Here is a 25,941-nt window from a genome sequence, read left to right as displayed (position 1 = left end):
GTCCCTAACACTGCTATACTCCAGGTTAATACTCTGTTGATGGATTAGGTGTCCCTAACACTGCTATACTCCAGGTTAATACTCTGTTGATGGATTAGGTGTCCCTAACACTGTTATACTCCAGGCTCTGTTGATGGATTAGGTGTCCCTAACACTGCTATACTCCAGGTTAATACTCTGTTGGTGGATTAGGTGTCCCTAACACTGTTATACTCCAGGCTCTGTTGATGGATTAGGTGTCCCTAACACTGATATACTCCAGGCTCTGTTGATGGATTAGGTGTCCCTAACACTGTTATACTCCAGGTTAATGCTCTGTTGATGGATTAGGTGTCCCTAACACTGCTATACTCCAGGCTCTGTTGATGGATTAGGTGTCCCTAACAGTGCTATACTGTACATGCATGGACACTATACATAGGTAGGTACTGTGTGGGTTTACAGACTGGGACTCCTATTCCTTCCTGCCTTTTGCATCAGAGTTCTGGGGGACCTCTGAAATAAGGTTAGATGAGAGACCATTCACTGTTAACCTTGTCTACTCACCTAATAATATATGGTGTCTCAGCCCCAGAGGTGTGTGGTCTCCTCCAGTGTCTCAGCCCCAGAGGTGTGTGGTCTCCTCCAGTGTCTCAGCCCCAGAGGTGTGTGGTCTCCTCCAGTGTCTCAGCCCCAGAGGTGTGTGGTCTCCTCCAGTGTCTCAGCCCCAGAGGTGTGTGGTCTTCTACAGTGTCTCAGCCCCAGAGGTGTGTGGTCTCCTCCAGTGTCTCAGCCCCAGAGGTGTGTTATCTTCTCCAGTGTCTCAGCCCCAGAAGTGTGTGGTCTCCTCCAGTGTCTCAGCCCCAGAGGTGTGTGGTCTCCTCCAGTGTCTCAGCCCCAGAGGTGGGTGGTCTTCTCCAGTGTCTCAGCCCCAGAGGTGTGTGGTCTCCTCCAGTGTCTCAGCCCCAGAGGTGTGTGGTCTCCTCCAGTGTCTCAGCCCCAGAGGTGTGTGGTCTTCTCCAGTGTCTCAGCCCCAGAGGTGTGTGGTCTCCTCCAGTGTCTCAGCCCCAGAGGTGTGTGGTCTCCTCCAGTGTCTCAGCCCCAGAGGTGTGTGGTCTCCTCCAGTGTCTCAGCCACAGAGGTGTGTGGTCTCCTCCAGTGTCTCAGCCCCAGAGGTGTGTGGTCTCCTCCAGTGTCTCAGCCCCAGAGGTGTGTGGTCTCCTCCAGTGTCTCAGCCCCAGAGGTGTGTGGTCTCCTCCAGTGTCTCAGCCCCAGAGGTGTGTGGTCTCCTCCAGTGTCTCAGCCCCAGAGGTGTGTGGTCTCCTCCAGTGTCTCAGCCCCAGAGGTGTGTGGTCTCCTCCAGTGTCTCAGCCCCAGAGGTGTGTGGTCTCCTCCAGTGTCTCAGCCCCAGAGGTGTGTGGTCTCCTCCAGTGTCTCAGCCCCAGAGGTGTGTGGTCTCCTCCAGTGTCTCAGCCCCAGAGGTGTGTGGTCTCCTCCAGTGTGTGTTGAAAGCTTGTAAATAGTAACTGCTGAAACGTGGAATAGTGTCCCGTATCACTTGTGACCTTAGATGGGAATATTCCAAAATAAAAATAAAATAAATAAATAAAAAATATGACTAAACAAAAATATGTGTCTATGTCAAAGTGAGACGGACGTTACAGGACGAAGAAGAGAGTGAAGAGGAAGACGAGTTTGAAGATGGTGGCGTAGGAGAGTGAAGAGAACAGGACGAGGATGAGGATGAGCAGAATGATGGGCTGAAACATCTAGGTGGGATTAATAAGGACGGTCGAAGGAGGACGAGTCAGGACCAGGACGAGTCAGGACGAGGCGAAGGAGGACGAGTCAGGACGAGGCGAAGGAGGACGAGTCAGGAAAACAGAATGGTAGAAAGACAGGAAGAGAGAACAGATTAAAAGCAGGTTAAACAATACTGACATTCAGACCAAATAGAGGCCTATCCCACAGTAGATGTAATACTGACATTCAGACCAAATAGAGGCCTGTCCCACAGTAGATGTAATACTGACATTCAGACCAAATAGAGGCCTGTCCCACAGTAGATGTAATACTGACATTCAGACCAAATAGAGGCCTGTCCCACAGTAGATGTAATACTGACATTCAGACCAAATAGAGGCCTGTCCCACAGTAGATGTAATACTGACATTCAGACCAAATAGAGGCCTGTCCCACAGTAGATGTAATACTGACATTCAGACCAAATAGAGGCCTGTCCTACAGTAGATGTAATACTGACATTCAGACCAAATAGAGGCCTGTCCTACAGGAGATGTAATACTGACATTCAGACCAAATAGAGGCCTGTCCTACAGTAGATGTAATACTGACATTCAGACCAAATAGAGGCCTGTCCAACAGTAGATGTAATACTGACATTCAGACCAAATAGAGGCCTGTCCTACAGTAGATGTAATACTGACATTCAGACCAAATAGAGGCCTGTCCTACAGGAGATGTAATACTGACATTCAGACCAAATAGAGGCCTGTCCTACAGTAGATACTGACATTCAGACCAAATAGAGGCCTGTCCAACAGTAGATGTAATACTGACATTCAGACCAAATAGAGGCCTGTCCTACAGCAGATGTAATACTGACATTCAGACCAAATAGAGGCCTGTCCTACAGTAGATGTAATACTGACATTCAGACCAAATAGAGGCCTGTCCTACAGTAGATACTGACATTCAGACCAAATAGAGGCCTGTCCTACAGTAGATGTAATACTGACATTCAGACCAAATAGAGGCCTGTCCTACAGTAGATGTAATACTGACATTCAGACCAAATAGAGGCCTGTCCTACAGTAGATGTAATACTAACATTCAGACCAAATAGAGGCCTGTCCAACAGTAGATGTAATACTGACATTCAGACCAAATAGAGGCCTGTCCTACAGTAGATGTAATACTGACATTCAGACCAAATAGAGGCCTGTCCCACAGTAGATGTAATACTGACATTCACACCAAATAGAGGCCTGTCCTACAGTAGATGTAATACTGACATTCAGACCAAATAGAGGCCTGTCCCACAGTAGATGTAATACTGACATTCAGACCAAATAGAGGCCTGTCCTACAGTAGATGTAATACTGACATTCAGACCAAATAGAGGCCTGTCCTACAGTAGATGTAATACTGACATTCAGACCAAATAGAGGCCTGTCCTACAGTAGATGTAATACTGACATTCAGACCAAATAGAGGCCTGTCCTACAGTAGATGTAATACTGACATTCAGACCAAATAGAGGCCTGTCCTACAGTAGATGTAATACTGACATTCAGACCAAATAGAGGCCTGTCCTACAGTAGATGTAATACTGACATTCAGACCAAATAGAGGCCTGTCCTACAGTAGATGTAATACTGACATTCAGACCAAATAGAGGCCTGTCCTACAGTAGATGTAATACTGACATTCAGACCAAATAGAGGCCTGTCCTACAGTAGATGTAATACTGACATTCAGACCAAATAGAGGCCTGTCCAACAGTAGATGTAATACTGACATTCAGACCAAATAGAGGCCTGTCCTACAGTAGATGTAATACTGACATTCAGACCAAATAGAGGCCTGTCCTACAGTAGATGTAATACTGACATTCAGACCAAATAGAGGCCTGTCCTACAGTAGATGTAATACTGACATTCAGACCAAATAGAGGCCTGTCCTACAGGAGATGTAATACTGACATTCAGACCAAATAGAGGCCTGTCCTACAGTAGATGTAATACTGACATTCAGACCAAATAGAGGCCTGTCCCACAGTAGATGTAATACTGACATTCACACCAAATAGAGGCCTGTCCTACAGTAGATGTAATACTGACATTCAGACCAAATAGAGGCCTGTCCCACAGTAGATGTAATACTGACATTCAGACCAAATAGAGGCCTGTCCTACAGTAGATGTAATACTGACATTCAGACCAAATAGAGGCCTGTCCTACAGTAGATGTAATACTGACATTCAGACCAAATAGAGGCCTGTCCAACAGTAGATGTAATACTGACATTCAGACCAAATAGAGGCCTGTCCTACAGTAGATGTAATACTGACATTCAGACCAAATAGAGGCCTGTCCTACAGTAGATGTAATACTGACATTCAGACCAAATAGAGGCCTGTCCTACAGTAGATGTAATACTGACATTCAGACCAAATAGAGGCCTGTCCTACAGTAGATGTAATACTGACATTCAGACCAAATAGAGGCCTGTCCTACAGTAGATGTAATACTGACATTCAGACCAAATAGAGGCCTGTCCTACAGTAGATGTAATACTGACATTCAGACCAAATAGAGGCCTGTCCAACAGTAGATGTAATACTGACATTCAGACCAAATAGAGGCCTGTCCTACAGTAGATGTAATACTGACATTCAGACCAAATAGAGGCCTGTCCTACAGTAGATGTAATACTGACATTCAGACCAAATAGAGGCCTGTCCTACAGTAGATGTAATACTGACATTCAGACCAAATAGAGGCCTGTCCTACAGTAGATGTAATACTGACATTCAGACCAAATAGAGGCCTGTCCCACAGTAGATGTAATACTGACATTCAGACCAAATAGAGGCCTGTCCTACAGTAGATGTAATACTGACATTCAGACCAAATAGAGGCCTGTCCTACAGTAGATGTAATACTGACATTCAGACCAAATAGAGGCCTGTCCTACAGTAGATACTGACATGTCCACAATGCATACTAAACAATGGAACTATTACCGGCCAACGGAAACCCTGGTGTGCTTCTAACTCTGTTCAACTTACGGACAGTGGTTCCTCCTCCTCTTTGTCCTCTGGCTTGGGGACATCCAGTCTGTCTATAAAACCCTGCAGCTCCTTCCTGAAGGCCTTCATCTGAGCGGTGATCCTGTACAACAACTCGTGCTCCCTGACGGTGCTCCCTTCCTCCTCGTAAAGCTCCCCGTTGGAGACCATATAGACCCGGGCCTCGGCCATGATGGTGCTGGTGTCTGCTATCAGCCTGTCGACGGTCCGGCCCAGCCGCTCTGCTTCTATACGGATGTCTACCATCTGCTGCCGGTCCTTCAGGCTGCGAGGGAGGAAACGGCCCTCGGGGGAGTAGAGGGTGCGGGTTGGGGTCAGGCACCGGATGTTACGCACCTGGATTGGTAGGGAGACGGGATAACCTTAGCTTGTATTTAATACACAAAGCATTATGGGTCACTGTGGCGGTGCACGACGCTGTATCACCTCATCCGAGTCGCTCTCCCCTCCGATGGGGCCTTCTCGTTTACGGTGGGGTGGGAAGCGCGATGAGGTGGAGGCGTCATCTCCTCCGTCACTCTCTGCGTCACTTTCCCGGGGGCTGGCCCTGATGCCCAGGTGTGACGCCAGGTCGTAGCGCTGCATGTTGGACAGCAGGACCCGGTTCTCATACTGCATCTGCATCACCTGTAGAGGTAAGGAGACAGGATAGCATTATGTTAGCGTCAGAGACAGGATAGCATTATGTTAGCATCAGAGATGATTAGCATTATGTTAGCGTCAGAGATGGATAGCATTATCTTAGCATCAGAGATGATTAGCATTTTGTTAGCATCAGAGACAGGATAGCATTATGTTAGCTTCAGAGATGGGAACCATTATGTTAGTGTCAGAGATGATTAGCATTATGTTAGCATCAGAGATGATTAGCATTATGTTAGCATCAGAGATGATTAGCATTATGTTAGCATCAGACAGGATAGCATTATGTTAGCTTCAGAGATGGAAACCATTATGTTAGTGTCAGAGATTATTAGCATTATGTTAGCATCAGAGATGGATAGCATTATGTTAGCATCAGAGATGGATAGCATTATGTTAGCATCAGAGATGGATAGCATTATGTTAGTGTCAGAGATGATTAGCATTATGTTAGCATCAGAGATGGATAGCATTATGTTAGCGTCAGAGATGGATAGCATTATGTTAGCATCAACTGTCAGCTTCATTTCATGTCAATCAATTCAGGAAAGCAAACTGAAATTCCACTTCCAATGTGTTCTCACAGAGAAGCATGGAGGGAAATTGGAATTCCAGGTAACGACATGAATGGAAGGAATTAAAATGGAAGTGACCGCTAGAAACCCCCACAGAGCATCGTGGGTAGTGTAGTCCATCACGCCGCCTCACCTTGCCACTCAGCTCGTTGATCTGCAGCCTGGCAGCCTTTAGCTCCTCCTGCAGGACCTCCACCTTGGCCCGGTCTGCAGCCGCCCCGGCGCCACCTCCTCCACCCCCGGCGCCGTGCCTGGAGCCCTCCTTGTACTTCAGCTTGTTCAGCTCCCCCGTCACCTAAAAGACAGATTTAGTAGTAGTGGGGGGGGGGGGGGGGGGGGGGGGGGGGGGGGGGGGGGGGGGGGGGGTTGAAACAGGATGTACTTTAAATTATAAAACTACCTTCTGTCAAAAAAAGAGCGGACCTAATGGGAACACAGCCCATTATGTCCTGCAACCTTTCTTGACTCAAGTTCTGCCCTCAACTACGCTGAGTAAAACTACCTTAGCTTAAATCAGGCCTTCTCCTAGGAGATACATGGTAAACCTTATGAGACCAGGTGTCCTTCCCCCAGGAGATACATGATAAACATTATGAGACCAGGTGTCCTTCCTCTAGGAGATACATGATAAACCTTATGATGGTCAGCCTCCAGTATTTATGCTGCAGTAGTTTATGTGTCGGGGGGCTAGGGTCAGTTTGTTATATCTGGAGTACTTCTCCTGTCCTATTCGGTGTCCTGTGTGAATCTAAGTGTGCGTTCTCTAATTCCCTCCTTCTCTCTTTCTCTCTCTCGGAGGACCTGAGCCCTAGGACCATGCCCCAGGACTACCTGACATGATGACTCCTTGCTGTCCCCAGTCCACCTGGCTGTGCTGCTGCTCCAGTTTCAACTGTTCTGCCTTATTATTATTCGACCATGCTGGTCATTTATGAACATTTGAACATCTTGGCCATGTTCTGTTATAATCTCCACCCGGCACAGCCAGAAGAGGACTGGCCATCCCACACATGCTCTCTCTAATTCTCTCTTTCTTTCTCTCTCTCTGAGGACCTGAGCCCTAGGACCATGCCCCAGGAATACCTGACATGATGACTCCTTGCTGTCCCCAGTCCACCTGGCTGTGCTGCTGCTCCAGTTTCAACTGTTCTGCCTTATTATTATTCGACCATGCTGGTCATTTATGAACATTTGAACATCTTGGCCATGTTCTGTTATAATCTCCACCCGGCACAGCCAGAAGAGGACTGGCCACCCCACATAGCCTGGTTCCTCTCTAGGTTTCTTCCTAGGTTTTGGCCTTTCTAGGGAGTTTTTCCTAGCCACCGTGCTTCTACACCTGCATTGCTTGCTGTTTGGGGTTTTAGGCTGGGTTTCTGTACAGCACTTTGAGATATCAGCTGATGTACGAAGGGCTATATAAATAAATTTGATTTGATTTGACCAGGTGTCCTTCCCCCAGGAGATACATGGTAAACCTTATGAGACCGGGTGTCCTTCCTCTAGGAGATACATGGTAAACCTTATGAGACCGGGTGTCCTTCCTCTAGGAGATACATGATAAACATTATGAGACCAGGTGTCCTTCCCCTAGGAGATACATGGTAAACCTTATGAGACCAGGTGTCCTTCCCCCAGGAGATACATGGTAAACCTTATGAGACCAGGTGTCCTTCCCCTAGGAGATACATGGTAAACCTTATGAGACCAGGTGTCCTTCCCCCAGGAGATACATGGTAAACCTTATGAGACCAGGTGTCCTTCCCCCAAGAGGTACATGGTAAACCTTATGAGACCAGGTGTCCTTCCCCCAGGAGGTACATGGTAAACCTTATGAGACCAGGTGTCCTTCCCCCAGGAGATACATGGTAAACCTTATGAGACCAGGTGTCCTTCCCCCAGGAGGTACATGGTAAACCTTATGAGACCAGGTGTCCTTCCCCCAGGAGATACATGGTAAACCTTATGAGACCAGGTGTCCTTCCCCCAGGAGGTACATGGTAAACCTTATGAGACCAGGTGTCCTTCCCCCAGGAGATACATGGTAAACCTTATGAGACCAGGTGTCCTTCCTCTAGGAGATACATGGTAAACCTTATGAGACCAGGTGTCCTTCCCCCAGGAGATACATGGTAAACCTTATGAGACCAGGTGTCCTTCCCCCAGGAGATACATGGTAAACCTTATGAGACCAGGTGTCCTTCCCCCAGGAGATACATGGTAAACCTTATGAGACCAGGTGTCCTTCCCCCAGGAGATACATGGTAAACCGTATGAGACCAGGTGTCCTTCCCCCAGGAGATACATGGTAAACCGTATGAGACCAGGTGTCCTTCTCCTAGGAAGTACATGGTAAACCTTATGAGACCAGGTGTCCTTCCCCCAGGAGATACATGGTAAACCTTATGAGACCAGGTGTCCTTCCCCCAGGAGATACATGGTAAACCGTATGAGTGGCCATTTGACCTGACGATACGTTGCTACGAGGGGTGTTGAGAGAGAGCTAAATGTGATCAGTAACGACAAATACTCTACTACATGACTCACACGTAGAATGTAAACATCTGCTTTCCAAATGGCACCCTAATTCCCTATATAGCACACTAGTTTCAACCAGAGCCCTTTGGTCCCTGGTCTAAAGTCGTGCACTATATAGGGAATAGGGTGCCATTTGGGACTAACTCTGTTGTTCTCCTCTACATCCTGCAGTAGTAAGTAGTGCACTATATAGGGAATAAGGTGCCATTTGGGAGCCACCTTGTTGTTGTCCTCCTCTGCGTCCTGCAGGTTCCTCCTAAGTAGCTCTGCCTCGTCCTCCACCAGCTGTAGCTGCTGTCTCAGCTCCCTGAGTTCCTCTCCCTGCTCCCTGCTGCAGCCATGCTCAGCCGAGCCTCCTGCCACCTCATCCCTGGCAATGCATAAATCAACACGTCAATCAACACATCAATAAATAAATCAATACATCAATCAATACATCAATCAATCAACACATAAATCAATCAATACATCAATCAACACATCAATCAATCAATACATCAATCAACACATCAATCAATCAATACATCAATCAACACATCAATCAATCAACACATAAATCAATCAATACATCAATCAACACATCAATCAATCAATACATCAATCAACACATCAATCAATCAATACATCAATCAATCAACACATCAATCAATCAATACATCAATCAATCAATACATCAATCAATATGGCAATCAACACATCAATCAACACATCAATCAACACATCAATCAATCAATACATCAATCAACACATCAATCAATCAATACATCAATCAACACATCAATCAATCAATACATCAATCAATCAACACATCAATCAATCAATACATCAATCAATATGGCAATCAACACATCAATCAACACATTAATCACTCAATACATCAATAAATCAGCCAATACATCAATCAATCAATCAATCAATACATCAATCAATCAATACATCAATCAATATGTCAATCAACACATCAATCAACACATCAATCAGTCAATACATCAACCAATACATCAATCAATATGTCAATCAACACATCAATCAACACATCAATCAGTCAATACATCAACCAATACATCAATCAATACATCAATCAACACATCAATCAACACATCAATCAGTCAATACATCAACCAATACATCAATCAATACATCAATCAACACATCAATCAACACATTAATCACTCAATACATCAATAAATCAGCCAATACATCAATCAATCAATCAATCAATACATCAATCAATCAATACATCAATCAATATGTCAATCAACACATCAATCAACACATCAATCAGTCAATACATTAATCAATACATCAATCAATACATCAATCAACACATTAATCACTCAATATAGCAATAAATCAGCCAATACATCAATCAATCAATCAATCAATACATCAATACATAAATCAATACATCAATCAATCAATACATCAATCAATACATCAATCAATACATCAATCAACACATTGATCACTCAATACATCAATAAATACATTAATCAATGCATCAATCAATCAAATGTATCTTGTTTATTTACAAAGACATTCGGAGATCTGAGAGGATTTGATTGGTATAAGCAAGATGGTGAAACTTCTATCTAGCCTATCAGAGAGCAGGGTGGAGCTACTACCATATTGCTGACACCTGTCAAATCCTCTCAGTGCATCAAGTCTATAGGGCGTAGGGTTTAGGGTTTAGGGGTCCATTGGGCCTACCTGTCTCTCATGTCCTCCAGTTCAGCCTTCAGTCCTCTATTCTCCACCTCCAGCTCTACGATCTTCCTCCCCAGGATGTTGGCTTCCTCCTCCACCAGTCTCAGTCTCAGTTTCAGCTCTGACTCCCGGGTGGTGGCTGGTCCTCCAGCCTCTCCCTTGGGCCCAGGGCTGTCCACATCCCCGTAGAAAGAGCGGTACTTCTGCAGCTCGTGTTCCAGCCGGTCCTTCTCCTTGTCAATTTTAGCCATTTTTTTCCTCATTAAAATGGCTTCCTCCTTGATGAACGCTAGCTGGCATTTCAGATCTTCGTTGTCCTCCTGAGGAGAGAAGAAGAATGAAGAAGATATGTTTTGGTCTTGTCTCTCATCATTATAGTTTGACGAATAACGATGATGCCGTACCTCTATTGGAGTCTGTGGAATCCTTTTCTCCTTCTGAACATCCCTGCCTCCTCTCCTCTTCAGTGACAGCTGCAGAGGATACAGATGACATCACACCATCAGCCCACCTGTTACCTGTTGTACGTGACTGGTGGAATCTGTTGTGGACAGTTAAATGTGCTTTACAGACAGACTGTCGATCATTAAAACACGACTCTCAGAACCTCTTAACTAACAAGCTTGTGATGAGTAACCAGGACCCTGTGTTAACTCCCTGAGCTATAACGTCTTCGGCTTTAGCTCGGCAGGCTAACACAGTGTTGTGGCACACAGGAGACCTGGGTTTGAACACAGACGGTCACATGACACTGCAGAACCTTGCCCTCCTTGACAGCAGGTGTCCTCATCACCCCCTTCTCCAGCTGGTTGTGCAGGGCCTGCTCGGTCACCTCCACCTAAACCACCACCCAAACCCTCCCCTGTCTACCCCTAACCCCCCCCCCCCCCCCCCCCGTCCACCTCACCCCTCCCCTCCCCCTCATCACCTCCTTGGCCTTCTCCAGTTGGTTTTGCAGGGCCTGTTTGGTCACCTCCACCCCACCCCTTCCCTCCCCCTCATCACCTCCTTCTCCAGTTGGTTTTGCAGGGCCTGTTCGGTCACCTCCACCTCACCCCTTCCCTCCCCCTCATCACCTCCTTCTCCAGTTGGTTGTGCAGGACCTGTTTGGTCACCTCCACCTCACCCCTTCCCTCCCCCTCATCACCTCCTTGGCCTTCTCCAGTTGGTTGTGCAGGGCCTGTTTGGTCACCTCCACCTCTATCAGCTTTTGCCTTAGTTTCTCGTTCTCCTCCTCCGTCTTCGTCCTTTTCTCCTCCACATTCTCCAACTCATGGTGCAGACGCACTGACACGTCCTTCGCTACCTAGAGGGGGGGGGGGTGATAGGGAGGGGCAGAGAGACAGGGAGGGAGGGGGAGAGAGACAGGGAGGAAGAGGGAGAGAGACAGGGAGGGAGAGGGAGGGAGAGGGAAGGGGAGAGGGAGAAAGACAGTGAGGGAGGGGGAGAGGGAAAGGGAAGGGGAGAGGGGGAGGGAGAGAGACAGGGAGGAAGAGGGAGACAGACAGGGAGGGAGAGGAAATGGGAGGGGGACAGGGAGGGGAGAGGGACAGTGAGAGACAGGGAGGAAGAGGGAGACAGACAGGGAGCGGGAGGGAGAGGAAATGGGAGGGGGACAGGGAGGGAGGGGGAGAGAGACAGGGAGGGGAGAGGGACAGTGAGAGAGATGGGCCATGGTCTATTAGTCTACAGTCCATTCTGAAAGTATTCCGACCTTATTCTAAAATGGATTCAAATGTTTTTTACCCTCACTAATCTACACACAATAACCCATAATGACATCACAATACCCCATAATGACATCACAATAACCCATAATGACATCACAATACCCCATAATGACATCACAATACCCCATAATGAAATCACAATACCCCATAATGACATCACAATAACCCATAATGACATCACAATACCCCATAATGACATCACAATACCCCATAATGACAAAGCAAAAACAAGTTTTAAAAAACCCAGAATTATCACATTTACATAAGTATTCAGACCATTTACTCAGTTCTTTGTTGAAGCACCTTTGGCAACGATTACAGCCTTGCGTCTTCTTGGGTATGACGCTACAAGCTTGGCACACCTGTATCTGGGGAGTTTCTCCCATTCTTCTCTGCCGATCGGGTTGGATGGGGAGCGTCACTGCACAGTTATTTTCAGGTCTCTCCAGAGATATTCAATCGAGTTCAAGTCTGGGCTCTGGCTGGGCCACTCAAAGACATTCAGAGACTTTTCCCGAAGCCACTCCTGCATTGTCTTGGCTGTATGCTTAGGGTTGTTGTCCTGTTGGAAGGTGAACCTTCACCCCAGTCTGAGGTCCTGAGCGCTCTGGAGCAGGTTTTCATCAAGGATCTCTCTGTACTTTGCTCCGTTCATCTTTCCCTCGATCCTGACTAGTTTCCCAGTTCCTGCCGCTGAAAAACATCCCCACAGCATGATGCTGCCACCACCATGCTTCTCCGTAGGGATGGTGCCAGGTTTCCTCCAGACGTGACACTTGGCATCCAGGCCAAGGAGTTCAATCTTAGTTTCATCAGACCAGATAATATTTTTTCTCATAGTCTGAGAGTCCTTTAGGTGCCTTTTGGCAATTTCCAAGCGGGCTGTCATGTGCCTTTTACTGAGGAGTGGCTTCCGTCTGGCCACTCTACCATAAAGGCCTGATTGGTGGAGTGCTGAAGAGATGATGGTCCTCCCATCTCCACAGAGGAACTCTGGAGCTCTGTCAGACTGACCATCAGTTTCTTGTTCAATTCCCTGACCAAGGCCCTTCTGGGCGGCCAGCTCTAGGAAGAGTCTTTGTGGCTCTAAATTTCTTCCATTTAAGAATGATGGAGGCCACTGTGTTCTTGGAGACCTTCAATGGTGCAGAAATGTTTAGGTACCCTTCCCCAAGATCTGTGTCTCAACACAATCTTGTCTCGGAGCTATATAGACAATTCCTTCGACCTCATAGCTTGGTTTTTGCTCTGACATGCACTGTCAACTGTGGGACCTTATATAGACAGGTGTGTGCCTATCCAAATAATGTCCAATCAATTGAATTTACCACAGGTGGACTCCAATTAAGTTGTAGAAACATCTCAAGGATGATCAATGGAAACAGGATGCACCTGAGCTCAATTTCGAGTCTCACAGGAAAGGGTCTGAATACTTCTGTAAATAAGGTATTTCTGTTTTTATTTTTTATAAATTTGACAGGATTTCTTAAAACCTGTTTTCGCTTTGTCATTATGGGATATTGTGATGTCATTATGGGGTATTGTGATGTCATTATGGGGTATTGTGATGTCATTATGGGGTATTGTGATGTCATTATGGGATATTGTGATGTCATTATGGGGTATTGTGATGTCATTATGGGGTATTGTGATGTCATTATGGGGTATTGTGATGTCATTATGGGGTATTGTGATGTCATTATGGGGTATTGTGATGTCATTATGGGGTATTGTGATGTCATTATGGGGTATTGTGATGTCATTATGGGATATTGTGATGTCATTATGGGGTATTGTGATGTCATTATGGGATATTGTGATGTCATTATGGGGTATTGTGATGTCATTATGGGGTATTGTGATGTCATTATGGGGTATTGTGATGTCATTATGGGGTATTGTGTGTAGATTGATGAGGATTTGTTTTTATTTAATCCGTTTTAGAATAAGGCTGTAACGTAACAAAATGTGGAAAAGGTCAAGGGGTCTGAACTCTTTCTGAATGCAATGCATATGTAACTGTATATGTAACAAGCCTTTTGGGAATAGAATGGCATTTGGATCAAATCAAATTGCATTCATAACGTCCACAGTTTACAGCAGACAAAGTCTAGACAACCTATGAGATATAGAGTCTAGACAACATTACCTTATGACAAATAGAGTCTAGACAACATTACCTTCAGGTCACACCCTATGACATATAGAGTCTAGACAACATTACCTTATGACAAATAGAGTCTAGACAACATTACCTTCAGGACACAACCTATAACATATAGAGTCTAGACAACATTACCTTCAGGTCAAACCCTATGACATATTGAGTCTAGACAACATTACCTTGTGACATATAGAGTCTAGACAACATTACCTTATGACATATTGAGTCTAGACAACATTACCTTCAGGTCAAACCCTATGACATATAGAGTCTAGACAACATTACCTTATGACATATAGAGTCTAGACAACATTACCTTGTGACATATAGAGTCTAGACAATATTACCTTGTGACATATAGAGTCTAGACAACATTACCTTCAGGTCAAACCCTATGACATATAGAGTCTAGACAACATTACCTTCAGGTCAAACCCTATGACATATAGAGTCTAGACAACATTACCTTGTGACATATAGAGTCTAGACAACATTACCTTCAGGTCATACCCTATGACATATAGAGTCTAGACAACATTACCTTCAGGACACACCCTATGGCATATAGAGTCTATTCAACATTACCTTCAGGTCACACCCTATGGCATTTGAGTCTAGACAACATTACCCTATGACATATAGAGTCTAGACAACATTACCTTCAGGTCAAACCCTGTGACATATAGAGTCTAGACAACATTACCTTATGACATATAGAGTCTAGACAACATTACCTTGTGACATATAGAGTCTAGACAACATTACCTTCAGGTCACACCCTATGACATATAGTCTAGACAACATTACCTTCAGGTACCACCCTATGACATATAGAGTCTAGACAACATTACCTTCAGGTAACACTCTATGACATATAGAGTCTAGACAACATTACCTTCAGGTACCACCCTATGACATATAGAGTCTAGACAACATTACCTTCAGGTAACACTCTATGACATATAGAGTCTAGACAACATTACCTTCAGGTAACACTCTATGACATATAGAGTCTAGACAACTTCAGGTATTTTAACAAGCCTAACGCATTGGTAAATCTAAGTGCAGGCAGTAAGTTCATTGGGGTGTTAGAGATATTTTAGCTATTTTCACGATCTCAATTATTGGCGCACTTGCTGGCTTTGGCGCGAAAGGGCTTGGTTTTGATGAATAAACAGGTTGTGGGTGTCTCGAGGCTTGGCCCCTCACTGAAATGCAATGGTTCATTGGATCAGTGTAAAACTTTGCACATACACTGCTGCCATCTAGTGGGCAAAATCTAAATTGCGCCTGTGCTGGAATAATACATTATGGGCCTTTCTCTTATATTTCAGAGATGATGGTACAAAAAAATACCAAAAAACTGTTGCTTTTTTCTTTTAATTATCTTTTACCAGATCTAATGTGTTATATTTTCCTATATTCATTTCACATTTCCACAAACTTCAAAGTGTTTCCTTTCAAATGGTATCAATAATATCCATATCCTTGCTTGAGGTCCTGAGCTACAGGAAGTTAGTTATCCTAGAGTCTAGACAGCGTTTTACCTTCAAGTCCTGCTCCAGGGCCCTCAGTAGCTCTCCGTCTACCTCTCCGGTCTGAGCGAACCGCATCCTCTTCCTCTCCGCCTTCCTCAGACGGTACTGGAGAATCCGGCAGTTCTTATTGGCTCGCTCCAGCTCGCGACGCATGTCCTGCAGCTGGCACGCGTCCTCTTCGTAGAACGTGTCTCTCATCTCGTCCATCTCCGCTCTCATCTCCTCTATCTCAGTCTAATGGGAACGAATGAGAGAGAGAGAGAAAGATGGAGAGGGACACAGCAATTAGAGGAATCAATTCAACATTATAGAGGCAACAGCAAAGACGTTATGCCCTATAGGGAGGGGCACAGGGGCACAGGGGCACAGGGGCACAGGGGCACAGGGGCACAGGGGCACAGGGGCACGTGCCCCTCAGATTTGTGCTGTTTAAATTTGATTTTTTTTACGTATTAATACAAATTTGTACACATTTTTTGTTCATTTTTTCTCTGTAATACAACTAGCACGTTTTATGAATCAATTTTATTTATTATTATTATTATTTATTTATCAATTTTATTTATTATTATTATTATTATTTATGTATCTATTTTATTTAATAATACTAGTATTTATTTATCTATTTTATTTAATAATACTAGTATTTATTTATCTATTTTATTTAATAATACTAGTATTTATTTATCTATTTTATTTATTATTATTATTTATTTATTTATTTTATTTAGTTAGCCCAGATAGGTTCCCAATCTCCCAACCTCATAACTAGCTACCAAGGAGCCATTTTCAGGCTATAAAGTTAGAGCAGCTAGCCTGTCTAACTATCTTAGCTGGCATGCCTGCTGGTAAAGGTTGGTAGACTTTAGAAAATCAAGCAATAACTAAATGTACTGAATAAGACTCATATTCCTTTCAATCTTCTACCAAGATTTGAGCAGAGATGCAGAAAAGCATATTTAGTTTCTTTGAAAAAAGAACCACCAGTCAGGAGGATACAGACACAAGAGGTACACATAGATATGCAGAACAAAGACACATTTTGGACATAGAATTAAGCATAATGATTATGGCTCTAGATTGCCGGAAAAAGCTGTTTCAGATGTTTGAAAAATGCAAAATTCTCCAATTTATGGACAGGGGCATAGCCCCTCTCCGGAACCCCCCCAGCCATCCTCATGTACTTTCTGCCCCTCAGATTTTGGGGGTGCGTGACGCCCCTGGGTAACAGGTTAAAGCTGCTAAAACATGCTGTTATTTAAACCCATACAGATGCGACAGTGGCAGACATATAGACATACCTTTAGTTCATCGTTTTCATCCTCCAGTTTCTCTATCTCCTCCTGAAATAGCTGGTCGGGCTCAGGTACCGGTTCGGGCTCGTTAACGATGGCCTCAGGGGAGAGATCCTCTGGTTCCGCCGTTTCCGTGACCGGCTCCGGGGGAGACGGTGTCTTCGCCTTCATCTTTCCTCCTCCTTTCTTTAAGCTTTTATTCAGGTGAAACTGGATCAGCTCCGACTGCAAACATCCCTCTCTCCAGAAGCCAGGGCCGCAGCCCACACTGCTCTTGCCGGAGCTCTTTTTGTTACCGGTCGCTGTGCTGCTAGCCTCGCCTTCTCCTCCCCCTCCTCTCGGGTTATTGTTCTTCAATTTAGGAGATTTGGATGAACAAGGCTGATCAGAAACAACCCGTGTCGTATCCCCCTTCAAACACGATATATCAGTACAACGCGAGTCTTCAGACGGACTACTGCGCTCCTCTGCCGCTCCTCTGCCGCTCCCAGCCGCCGCCGCCGCCCTGGTCAACGTATGGATTTCAGCACCATCGGACTGGACAGGGGCCGCGCCTGCCGCGCTTGCCGCGCCTTTAGAAGAAGAAGACAGTCTGTCTTTGCTGGTAGCCGTTGAGACCGGGGAGCTGCCGCGGTTGCCTCTCCCTCCTCCGCACTGCTTTGACGTGATGATCTTTGACGGAGTGCTGCTTTTCGGTGTCTCTTTAGATCCAATGTCTTTGCCGCCAGCCGGGGAGGAAGCGCGCTGTTGCTGCTGCTTTCTGTTGCTATTGTCTAGCTGGCTGCGGGAGTCGGCAGCGCCGCCCGAGGCAGGGTTCATGGTGTCATACAGAGAGGATGGACGTTCAGTTCAATAGCCTAGTCTACATCCACATCACATCACCCAGACAGTCCCTCCCTGCGCTGTGTTCTTCTGTCTGAAAAATAATCCAGTGAACACATAGTTATTTTAAGTACGAATGCAAAGAAAAAGAAGCCGAGAAGCCGGTGGTGATTTGCTTTCATGCGTTTCTTGAAAGTAGACTCAAGTAGGCTAAACGAGAGGCCACTCTATTTTGAGAGGTGTTTAAATATAGAGCATATTTGAAATTAATATTCTATGTAAAGCGCACCTTCATAACAACACTGGCCCAATCCACCCACAATGAGGTTGCAGTAGAAGTAAACCATCTAAATCCAGCATTTGAATCTCCCAACACCATCAGACTAGGCTACAAGCCCGCACGCACGGAATGGCTGCAGTAATTGGAAATCTCATCAGCCAATTAAATTGCACTAGGCTGAAGCATGTGTCCAGCCATTCTACTGTAGATCTCTCTCTCTCGCTCTCTCTCTCTCTCTCTCTCCCCCCCCCCCCCCCCCCCCCTCTCTCTCTCTCTCTCTCTCTCTCCCCCCCTCCCTCTCTTTTAAAGACAGGATTCTTCGGAGCCCTGACCTCTAGAAGTAAACATCGTCGAGAGGCTCGAGGGAAAGTGTTTTGAATATCTGTCCGGCTCGTGGCAGTCATTCCACTCCTGCCGTCCGACACGTCCGATGAGACATTACTCAACCGGATGGAACGGATAAACCCGCATATAAAGGAGCGAGCGACAGAAAAAAAAGGGTCAATCTACACGATGCGAGCGCTGTTGTACACTCAATAGTTGAATACCGTGTAGAAGTCGATGGTCAGCCTAGTGTGTAGTCTAAATAGAGGTGAGTTTCCGACAGAAACCACACACACACTGGGTCTAACGAGCATCAAGATTCAAATTGATTGACACAATTAAAAACCCTTTGTCCTCTCTAAGCACAAAAATATACTGATGTTATTCGTACAAATAGAGTTATTCTTAACCAATGAAAACAATGATTATCATTTAAAGGGCATCTTACCAGCAGTATCCCGGTGACAGTGATGGGGAGGAGACTTCCCCTCCTCTGAATCTCTGAGCGCACGGTCCCAACCACCAATGAAACTGTTTCAATGTACAGTACATTACGTCACCTCGGGGAGGGGCGCACAAAGAGACTAACCGGAAGATGAAGTTGGAAGTGCTTAGTTGGCACCTGGCAGGACTCATGATGATATACACAAATAATGCATTCACTGAATGAAAGATTTATGGCACCATAATTGGTGATAATGCCACCAAAACTACCTTGTTGATTTAAAGATTGTCAGAGAGAGAGAGAGAGAGAGATAGAGAGATAGAGAGAGAGGCAGTCATATCAGAGGCTTTTGATGGTGGATAAACAAGGGGGTGTCCCTCCTTGAACATGTGGTTCAAATTTGAAATCTATTGGTTTTGGTTTGGTGTACATTTAAACATCATTCTGTTGCCATGCAGTTGGAAGGAGGCATATTCTATCACTCTGCCTCCGTGTTTCAAAACAAGCTGAGTACCAAAGACATCCAGCCAACATTGTCACTTTCCATTTATGACTGACTGACTGACTGACTGACTGACTGACTGACTGACTGACTGACTGACTGACTGACTGACTGACTGACTGACTGACTGACTGACTGACTGACTGACTGACTGACTGACTGACTGACTGACTGACTGACTGACTGACTGACTGACTGACTGACTGACTGACTGACTGACTGACTGACTGACTGACTGACTGACTGACTGACTGACTGACTGACTGACTGACTGACTGACTGACTGACTGACTGTCTGTCTGTCTGTCTGTCTGTCTGTCTGTCTGTCTGTCTGTCTGTCTGTCTGTCTGTCTGTCTGTCTGTCTGTCTGTCTGTCTGTCTGTCTGTCTGTCTGTCTGTCTGTCTGTCTGTCTGTCTGTCTGTCTGTCTGTCTGTCTGTCTGTCTGTCTGTCTGTCTGTCTGTCTGTCTGTCTGTCTGTCTGTCTGTCTGTCTGTCTGTCTGTCTGTCTGTCTGTCTGTCTGTCTGTCTGTCTGTCTGTCTGTCTGTCTGTCTGTCTGTCTGTCTGTCTGTCTGTCTGTCTGTCTGTCTGTCTGTCTGTCTGTCTGTCTGTCTGTCTGTCTGTCTGTCTCTCTCTCTCTCTCTCTCTCTCTCTCTCTCTCTCTCTCTCTCTCTCTCTCTCTCTCTCTCTCTCTCTCTCTCTCTCTCTCTCTCTCTCTCTCTCTCTCTCTCTCTCTCTCTCTCTCTCTCTCTCTCTCTCTCTCTCTCTCTCTCTCTCTCTCTCTCTCTCTCTCTCTCTCTCTCTCTCTCTCTCTCTCTCTCTCTCTCTCTCTCTCTCTCTCTCTCTCTCTCTCTCTCTCTCTCTCTCTCTCTCTCTCAAGCTGTGTTGTGAAACTGTTTCACAGGAGCCTGGAGACCGTCAGAGTTAAGAGAAAGAGGGGGGTACTTTTTGAACAAAGCTACGGGACAGAGACTGTCAAACGCTCTCACCCTCCTCACACTAACTGGGGTTATCTCTCACTGGGGTTATCTCTCACCCTCCTCACACTAACTGGGGTTATCTCTCACTGGGATTATCTCTCACCCTCCTCACACTAACTGGGGTTATCTCCCACCCTCCTCACACTGACTGGGGTTATCTCCCACCCTCCTCACACTGACTGGGGATATCTCCCACCCTCCTCACACTGACTGGGGTTATCTCTCACCCTCCTCACACTAACTGGGGTTCTCTCTCACTGGGGTTATCTCTCACCCTCCTCACACTAACTGGGGTTATCTCTCACTGGGTTATCTCTCACCCTCCTCACACTAACTGGGGTTATCTCTCACCCCCCTCACACTAACTGGGGTTATCTCTCACTGGGGTTATCTCTCACCCTCCTCACACTAACTGGGGTTATCTCTCACCCTCCTCACACTAACTGGGATTATCTCTCACCCTCCTCACACTAACTGGGGTTATCTCCCACCCTCCTCACACTGACTGGGGATATCTCCCACCCTCCTCACACTGACTGGGGTTATCTCCCACCCTCCTCACACTGACTGGGGTTATCTCTCACCCTCCTCACACTGACTGGGGTTATCTCTCACCCTCCTCACACTAACTGGGGTTATCTCTCACCCTCCTCACACTAACTGGGGTTATCTCTCACCCTCCTCACACTAACGGGTTATCTCTCACTGGGTTATCTCTCACCCTCCTCACACTAACTGGGGTTCTCTCTCACTGGGGTTATCTCTCACCCTCCTCACACTAACTGGGGTTATCTCTCACTGGGTTATCTCTCACCCTCCTCACACTAACTGGGGTTATCTCTCACCCTCCTCACACTAACTGGGGTTATCTCTCACCCTCCTCACACTAACTGGGATTATCTCTCACCCTCCTCACACTAACTGGGGTTATCTCCCACCCTCCTCACACTAACTGGGGTTATCTCCCACCCTCCTCACACTGACTGGGGTTATCTCCCACCCTCCTCACACTGACTGGGGTTATCTCCCACCCTCCTCACACTGACTGGGGTTATCTCCCACCCTCCTCACACTGACTGGGGTTATCTCCCACCCTCCTCACACTGACTGGGGTTATCTCCCACCCTCCTCACACTGACTGGGGTTATCTCTCACCCTCCTCACACTGACTGGGGTTATCTCTCACCCTCCTCACACTGACTGGGGTTATCTCTCACCCTCCTCACACTAACTGGGGTTATCTCTCACCCTCCTCACACTAACTGGGGTTATCTCTCACCCTCCTCACACTAACTGGGGTTATCTCTCACCCTCCTCACACTAACGGGTTATCTCTCACTGGGTTATCTCTCACCCTCCTCACACTAACTGGGGTTCTCTCTCACTGGGGTTATCTCTCACCCTCCTCACACTAACTGGGGTTATCTCTCACCCCCCTCACACTAACTGGGGTTATCTCTCACTGGGGTTATCTCTCACCCTCCTCACACTAACTAGGGTGTGTAGTCTCCAGAGAGTAGGTCTCTATATCTTCCTCTCCTCTCCCCCAACCTCCTCCCCCTCCTCCTCTCCTCTCCTCCCCCACCTCTCCCCCCTCTCCACCCATCTTCCCCTCTTCCTCTCCTCTCCACCCCAACCTCCTCCCCCAACTTTTCCTCCCCCACTTCTCCCACCTCTCCACCCATCCTCCCCTCTTCCTCTCCTCTCCCCCCAACCTCCCCCCTCCTCTCCACCCATCTTCCCCTCTTCCTCTCCTCTCCCCCAACCTCCTCCCCCTCTTCCTCTCCTCCCATCCTCCCCTCTTCCTCTCCTCTCCCCCCAACCTCCTCCCCCTCTTCCTCTCCTCCCATCCTCCCCTCTTCCTCTCCTCTCCCCCCAACCCCCCCCTCCTCTCCTCCCATCCTCCCCTCTTCCTCTCCTCTCCCCCCAACCTCCCCCTCCTCCTCTCCACCCATCTTCCACTCTTCCTCTCCTCTCCCCCCAACCTCCTCCCCCTCCTCTCCACTCCCATACCCTCCCTGTCAACTGTGAGGACCTTACTATGACAGATGTCTACATCCCTGCAGGGCCCATCCTCCCCTCTTCCTCTCCTCTCCCCCCAACCTCCTCCCCCTTTTCCTCTCCTCCCATCTTCCCCTCTTCCTCTCCTCTCCCCCCAACCTCCCCCTCCTCCTCTCCACCCATCTTCCTCTCCTCTCCCCCCAACCTCCCCCTCCTCCTCTCCACCCATCTTCCCCTCTTCCTCTCCTCTCCCCCCAACCTCCTCCACCTCCTCCCCACCCATCTTCCCCTCTTCCTCTCCTCTCCCCCCAACCTCCTCCACCTCCTCCCCCACCTCTCCACTCCCATACCCTCCCTGTCAACTATGACAGATGTCTACATCCCTGCAGGGCTCATCCTCCCCTCAAATGAAATCCACTCAACATTAAATTAACCCTTGAACATGTCTCCTGTATCTTCCTGTTATCCAATCAACCCTGTTCAGCCTCTATATTCTGCATCCTCAAATAGTGAAAAGTTGATTACATGTTAGCCATTGTCCAGTTATTATTCCAACTTTGATGTCTTATAAGCAATACATAGAAAAATGTATAAGCCTAAAAACGAGATGAGATTTAGCCGGATGCAATAGAAACTCCTGTAGTAGATCCTGTAACTCCAGTCTGATCCTGTAAATATAGTCTGATCCTGTAACTCCAGTCTGATCCTGAGGTATCCTGTAAATATAGTCTGATCCTGTAACTCCAGTCTGATCCTGTAAATATAGTCTGATCCTGTAACTCCAGTCTGATCCTGAGGTATCCTGTAAATATAGTCTGATCCCGTAAATATAGTCTGATCCTGTAACTCCAGTCTGATCCTGTAAATATAGTCTGATCCTGTAACTCCAGTCTGATCCTGAGGTATCCTGTAAATATAGTCTGATCCTGTAACTCCAGTCTGATCCTGTAAATATAGTCTGATCCTGTAACTCTAATCTGATCCTGAGGTATCCTGTAAATATAGTCTGATCCCGTAAATATAGTCTGATCCCGTAACTCCAGTCTGATCCTGTAACTCCAGTCTGATCCTGTAACTCCAGTCTGATCCTGTAACTCCAGTCTGATCCTGTAAATATAGTCTGATCCTGTAAACATAGTCTGATCGTGAGGTATTGTGTAACTCTAGTCTGATTCTGAGGTATCCTGTAAATTTAGTCTGATCCTGAGGTATTGTGTAACTCTAGTCTGATCCTGAGGTATTGTGTAACTCTAGTCTGATTCTATAACTCTAGTCTGATCCTGAGGTATTGTGTAACTCTAGTCTGATCCTGAGGTATTGTGTATCTCTAGTCTGATCCTGAGGTATTGTGTATCTCTAGTCTGATTCTATAACTCTAGTCTGATCCTGAGGTATTGTGTATCTCTAGTCTGATCCTGAGGTATTGTGTAACTCTAGTCTGATCCTGAGGTATTGTGTATCTCTAGTCTGATCCTGAGGTATTGTGTAACTCTAGTCTGATCCTGAGGTATTGTGTATCTCTAGTCTGATCCTGAGGTATTGTGTATCTCTAGTCTGATCCTGAGGTATTGTGTATCTCTAGTCTGATCCTGAGGTATTGTGTAACTCTAGTCTGATCCTGAGGTATTGTGTAACTCTAGTCTGATCCTGAGGTATTGTGTATCTCTAGTCTGATCCTGAGGTATTGTGTAACTCTAGTCTGATCCTATAACTCTAGTCTGATCCTGAGGTATTGTGTAACTTGTCTGATCCTGAGGTATTGTGTATCTCTAGTCTGATCCTGAGGTATTGTGTAACTCTAGTCTGATCCTATAACTCTAGTCTGATCCTGAGGTCTTGAGTAACTCTAGTCTGATCCTGTATCTCTAGTCTGATCCTGAGGTATTGTGTAACTCTAGTCTGATCCTATAACTCTAGTCTGATCCTGAGGTCTTGTGTAACTCTAGTCTGATCCTGTATCTCTAGTCTGATCCTGAGGTATTGTGTAACTTGTCTGATCCTGAGGTATTGTGTAACTCTAGTCTGATCCTGAGGTATTGTGTATCTCTAGTCTGATTCTGAGGTATTGTGTAACTGCAGTCTGAAGGACAGCTGTATCAGCATGGGAGGACATCACAGACAGAGAGGGCGAAACACACACACACACACACACACACACAGAGAAAGAGAGAGACAGAGACAGGGGAAGACTTATTGATTTGGAGGCCCCAGACAGAGGGCAGTCTAAGGGCCCCCCTATAATGGGTTTTACAGTAAAACTTCAATTAATTGCGCAGGAATTTTTAAATCCCCGAACACAACAGGCACTTATTAGAGACAGGCTTCTGTCTGAGCCAGGCGTCTATTAACTTTGCTCATTTAAGTAGTTTAATTGTTTAAATTCCAGCATTCACTTCCAGTATTAATATATTTCTTAATTTCCTGCACTAAAGTGTTATCGGTTACACACTGTGTCACATATCTTTGGACTTAGTTATGCCTCTATTTAGATTTATTTTCAACTTTTCCTTGACATAACAACTATTCTCCTCTTTCTTTGACTGTGCATTTCCGTCAGTTCTTACTTTCGCCACTAGAGGGCGATCAGCCGATTTCTAGGGGTCTGTACTCCCTGTTTTTGTGCTTGCCAGTTAGCTAGCAGTTCTCAGCTGTTAGCATCCAATGGCTAGCAGTTATCTGCTGTTAGCATCCAATGGCTAGCAGTTCTCAGCTATTAGCAGCCAATGGCTAGCAGTTATCTGCTGTTGGCAGCCAATGGCTAGCAGTTATCTGCTGTTAGCATCCAATGGCTAGCAGTTATCTGCTGTCAGCAGCCAATGGCTAGCAGTTATCTGCTGTTGGCAGCCAATGGATAGCAGTTTCTTACTGTTGATAAAATGGATGATTGCCATAATTTTTAGAGTCGTTACTGAATTATTAAATCTAACAAATCAAACATTAAACCTAATAAACAATTCAAGGTAAAGCATGGCAACCTCGTAAACAATTCATGGTAATGCATGTGTAACCAATGTGAAATGGCTAACTAGTTAGCGGTGGTGCGCGCTAATAGTGTTTCAATCGGTGACATCACCCGCTCTGAGACCTTGAGGTAGTAGTTCCCTTTGCTCTGCAAGGGCCGCGGCTTTTGTGGCGCGATGGGTAACGATGCTTCGTGGGTGACTGTTGATGTGTGCAGAGGGTCCCTGGTTCGAGCCCGGGTCGGGGCGAGTGGGACGGAAGTTGAACTGTTACACATGGTAACCTCGTAAACAATTAATTTAGACTCAGCGGATATTTGAAACAGGCTTTTATTTGCTGAAATGTGTGACGTTGCCCGGCTGTTAAAAGGGACAGGCGGCCTTTAGAGATTCTGTGTTTAATTGAAGTTTTACGGTAATTGAAGTTTTACGGTAATTGAAGTTTTACGGTAATTTAAGTTTTACGGTAATTGAAGTTTTACGGTAATTGAACTGTAAAAATGTATTACCTTTAAATGTGCCCATAAACACAACCAGACGTGATGTTTTCATCTGTCAAACAAATCACTCCAAAAAGAAGCTTACCTTCGCACGTTCATCCCCAAATAATGTGGCCTCATTAACCT

At 46.0% G+C, this 25,941-nt stretch overlaps 1 protein-coding gene across 3 annotated transcripts; it reads right to left on the bottom strand.

Annotated features, from left to right (window-relative positions):
• Window positions 1-1,357: 1,357 nt before the first annotated feature.
• Window positions 1,358-18,991, bottom strand: LOC110520740 (protein SOGA3). Of its 3 annotated transcripts, none has more exons than XM_036937977.1 (11): window positions 18,877-18,991; window positions 17,009-17,918; window positions 15,717-15,941; window positions 11,423-11,581; window positions 10,680-10,748; window positions 10,279-10,595; window positions 8,788-8,938; window positions 6,164-6,325; window positions 5,240-5,440; window positions 4,793-5,149; window positions 1,361-1,748 (listed from the first exon to the last, which is right to left on the bottom strand). In XM_036937977.1, exons 2-11 carry the CDS (start codon window positions 17,819-17,821, stop codon window positions 1,638-1,640), a joined length of 2,565 nt encoding a protein of 854 aa, XP_036793872.1. In that variant the 5' UTR covers window positions 17,822-17,918; window positions 18,877-18,991; the 3' UTR covers window positions 1,361-1,637. The 3 variants fall into 3 exon arrangements, with proteins under 3 accessions (XP_036793882.1, XP_036793872.1, XP_036793874.1); XM_036937979.1 differs by lacking the exon at window positions 18,877-18,991 and adding an exon at window positions 18,114-18,234; XM_036937987.1 differs by lacking the exon at window positions 18,877-18,991 and having other exon boundaries at window positions 1,358-1,544; window positions 17,009-18,245.
• Window positions 18,992-25,941: the final 6,950 nt, after the last annotated feature.

This window comes from Oncorhynchus mykiss, chromosome 2, assembly GCF_013265735.2.
Source record: "Oncorhynchus mykiss isolate Arlee chromosome 2, USDA_OmykA_1.1, whole genome shotgun sequence".
Classification (NCBI taxonomy): Eukaryota; Metazoa; Chordata; class Actinopteri; order Salmoniformes; family Salmonidae; genus Oncorhynchus; species Oncorhynchus mykiss.
This window is presented reverse-complemented; position numbering and strand designations above follow the sequence as displayed.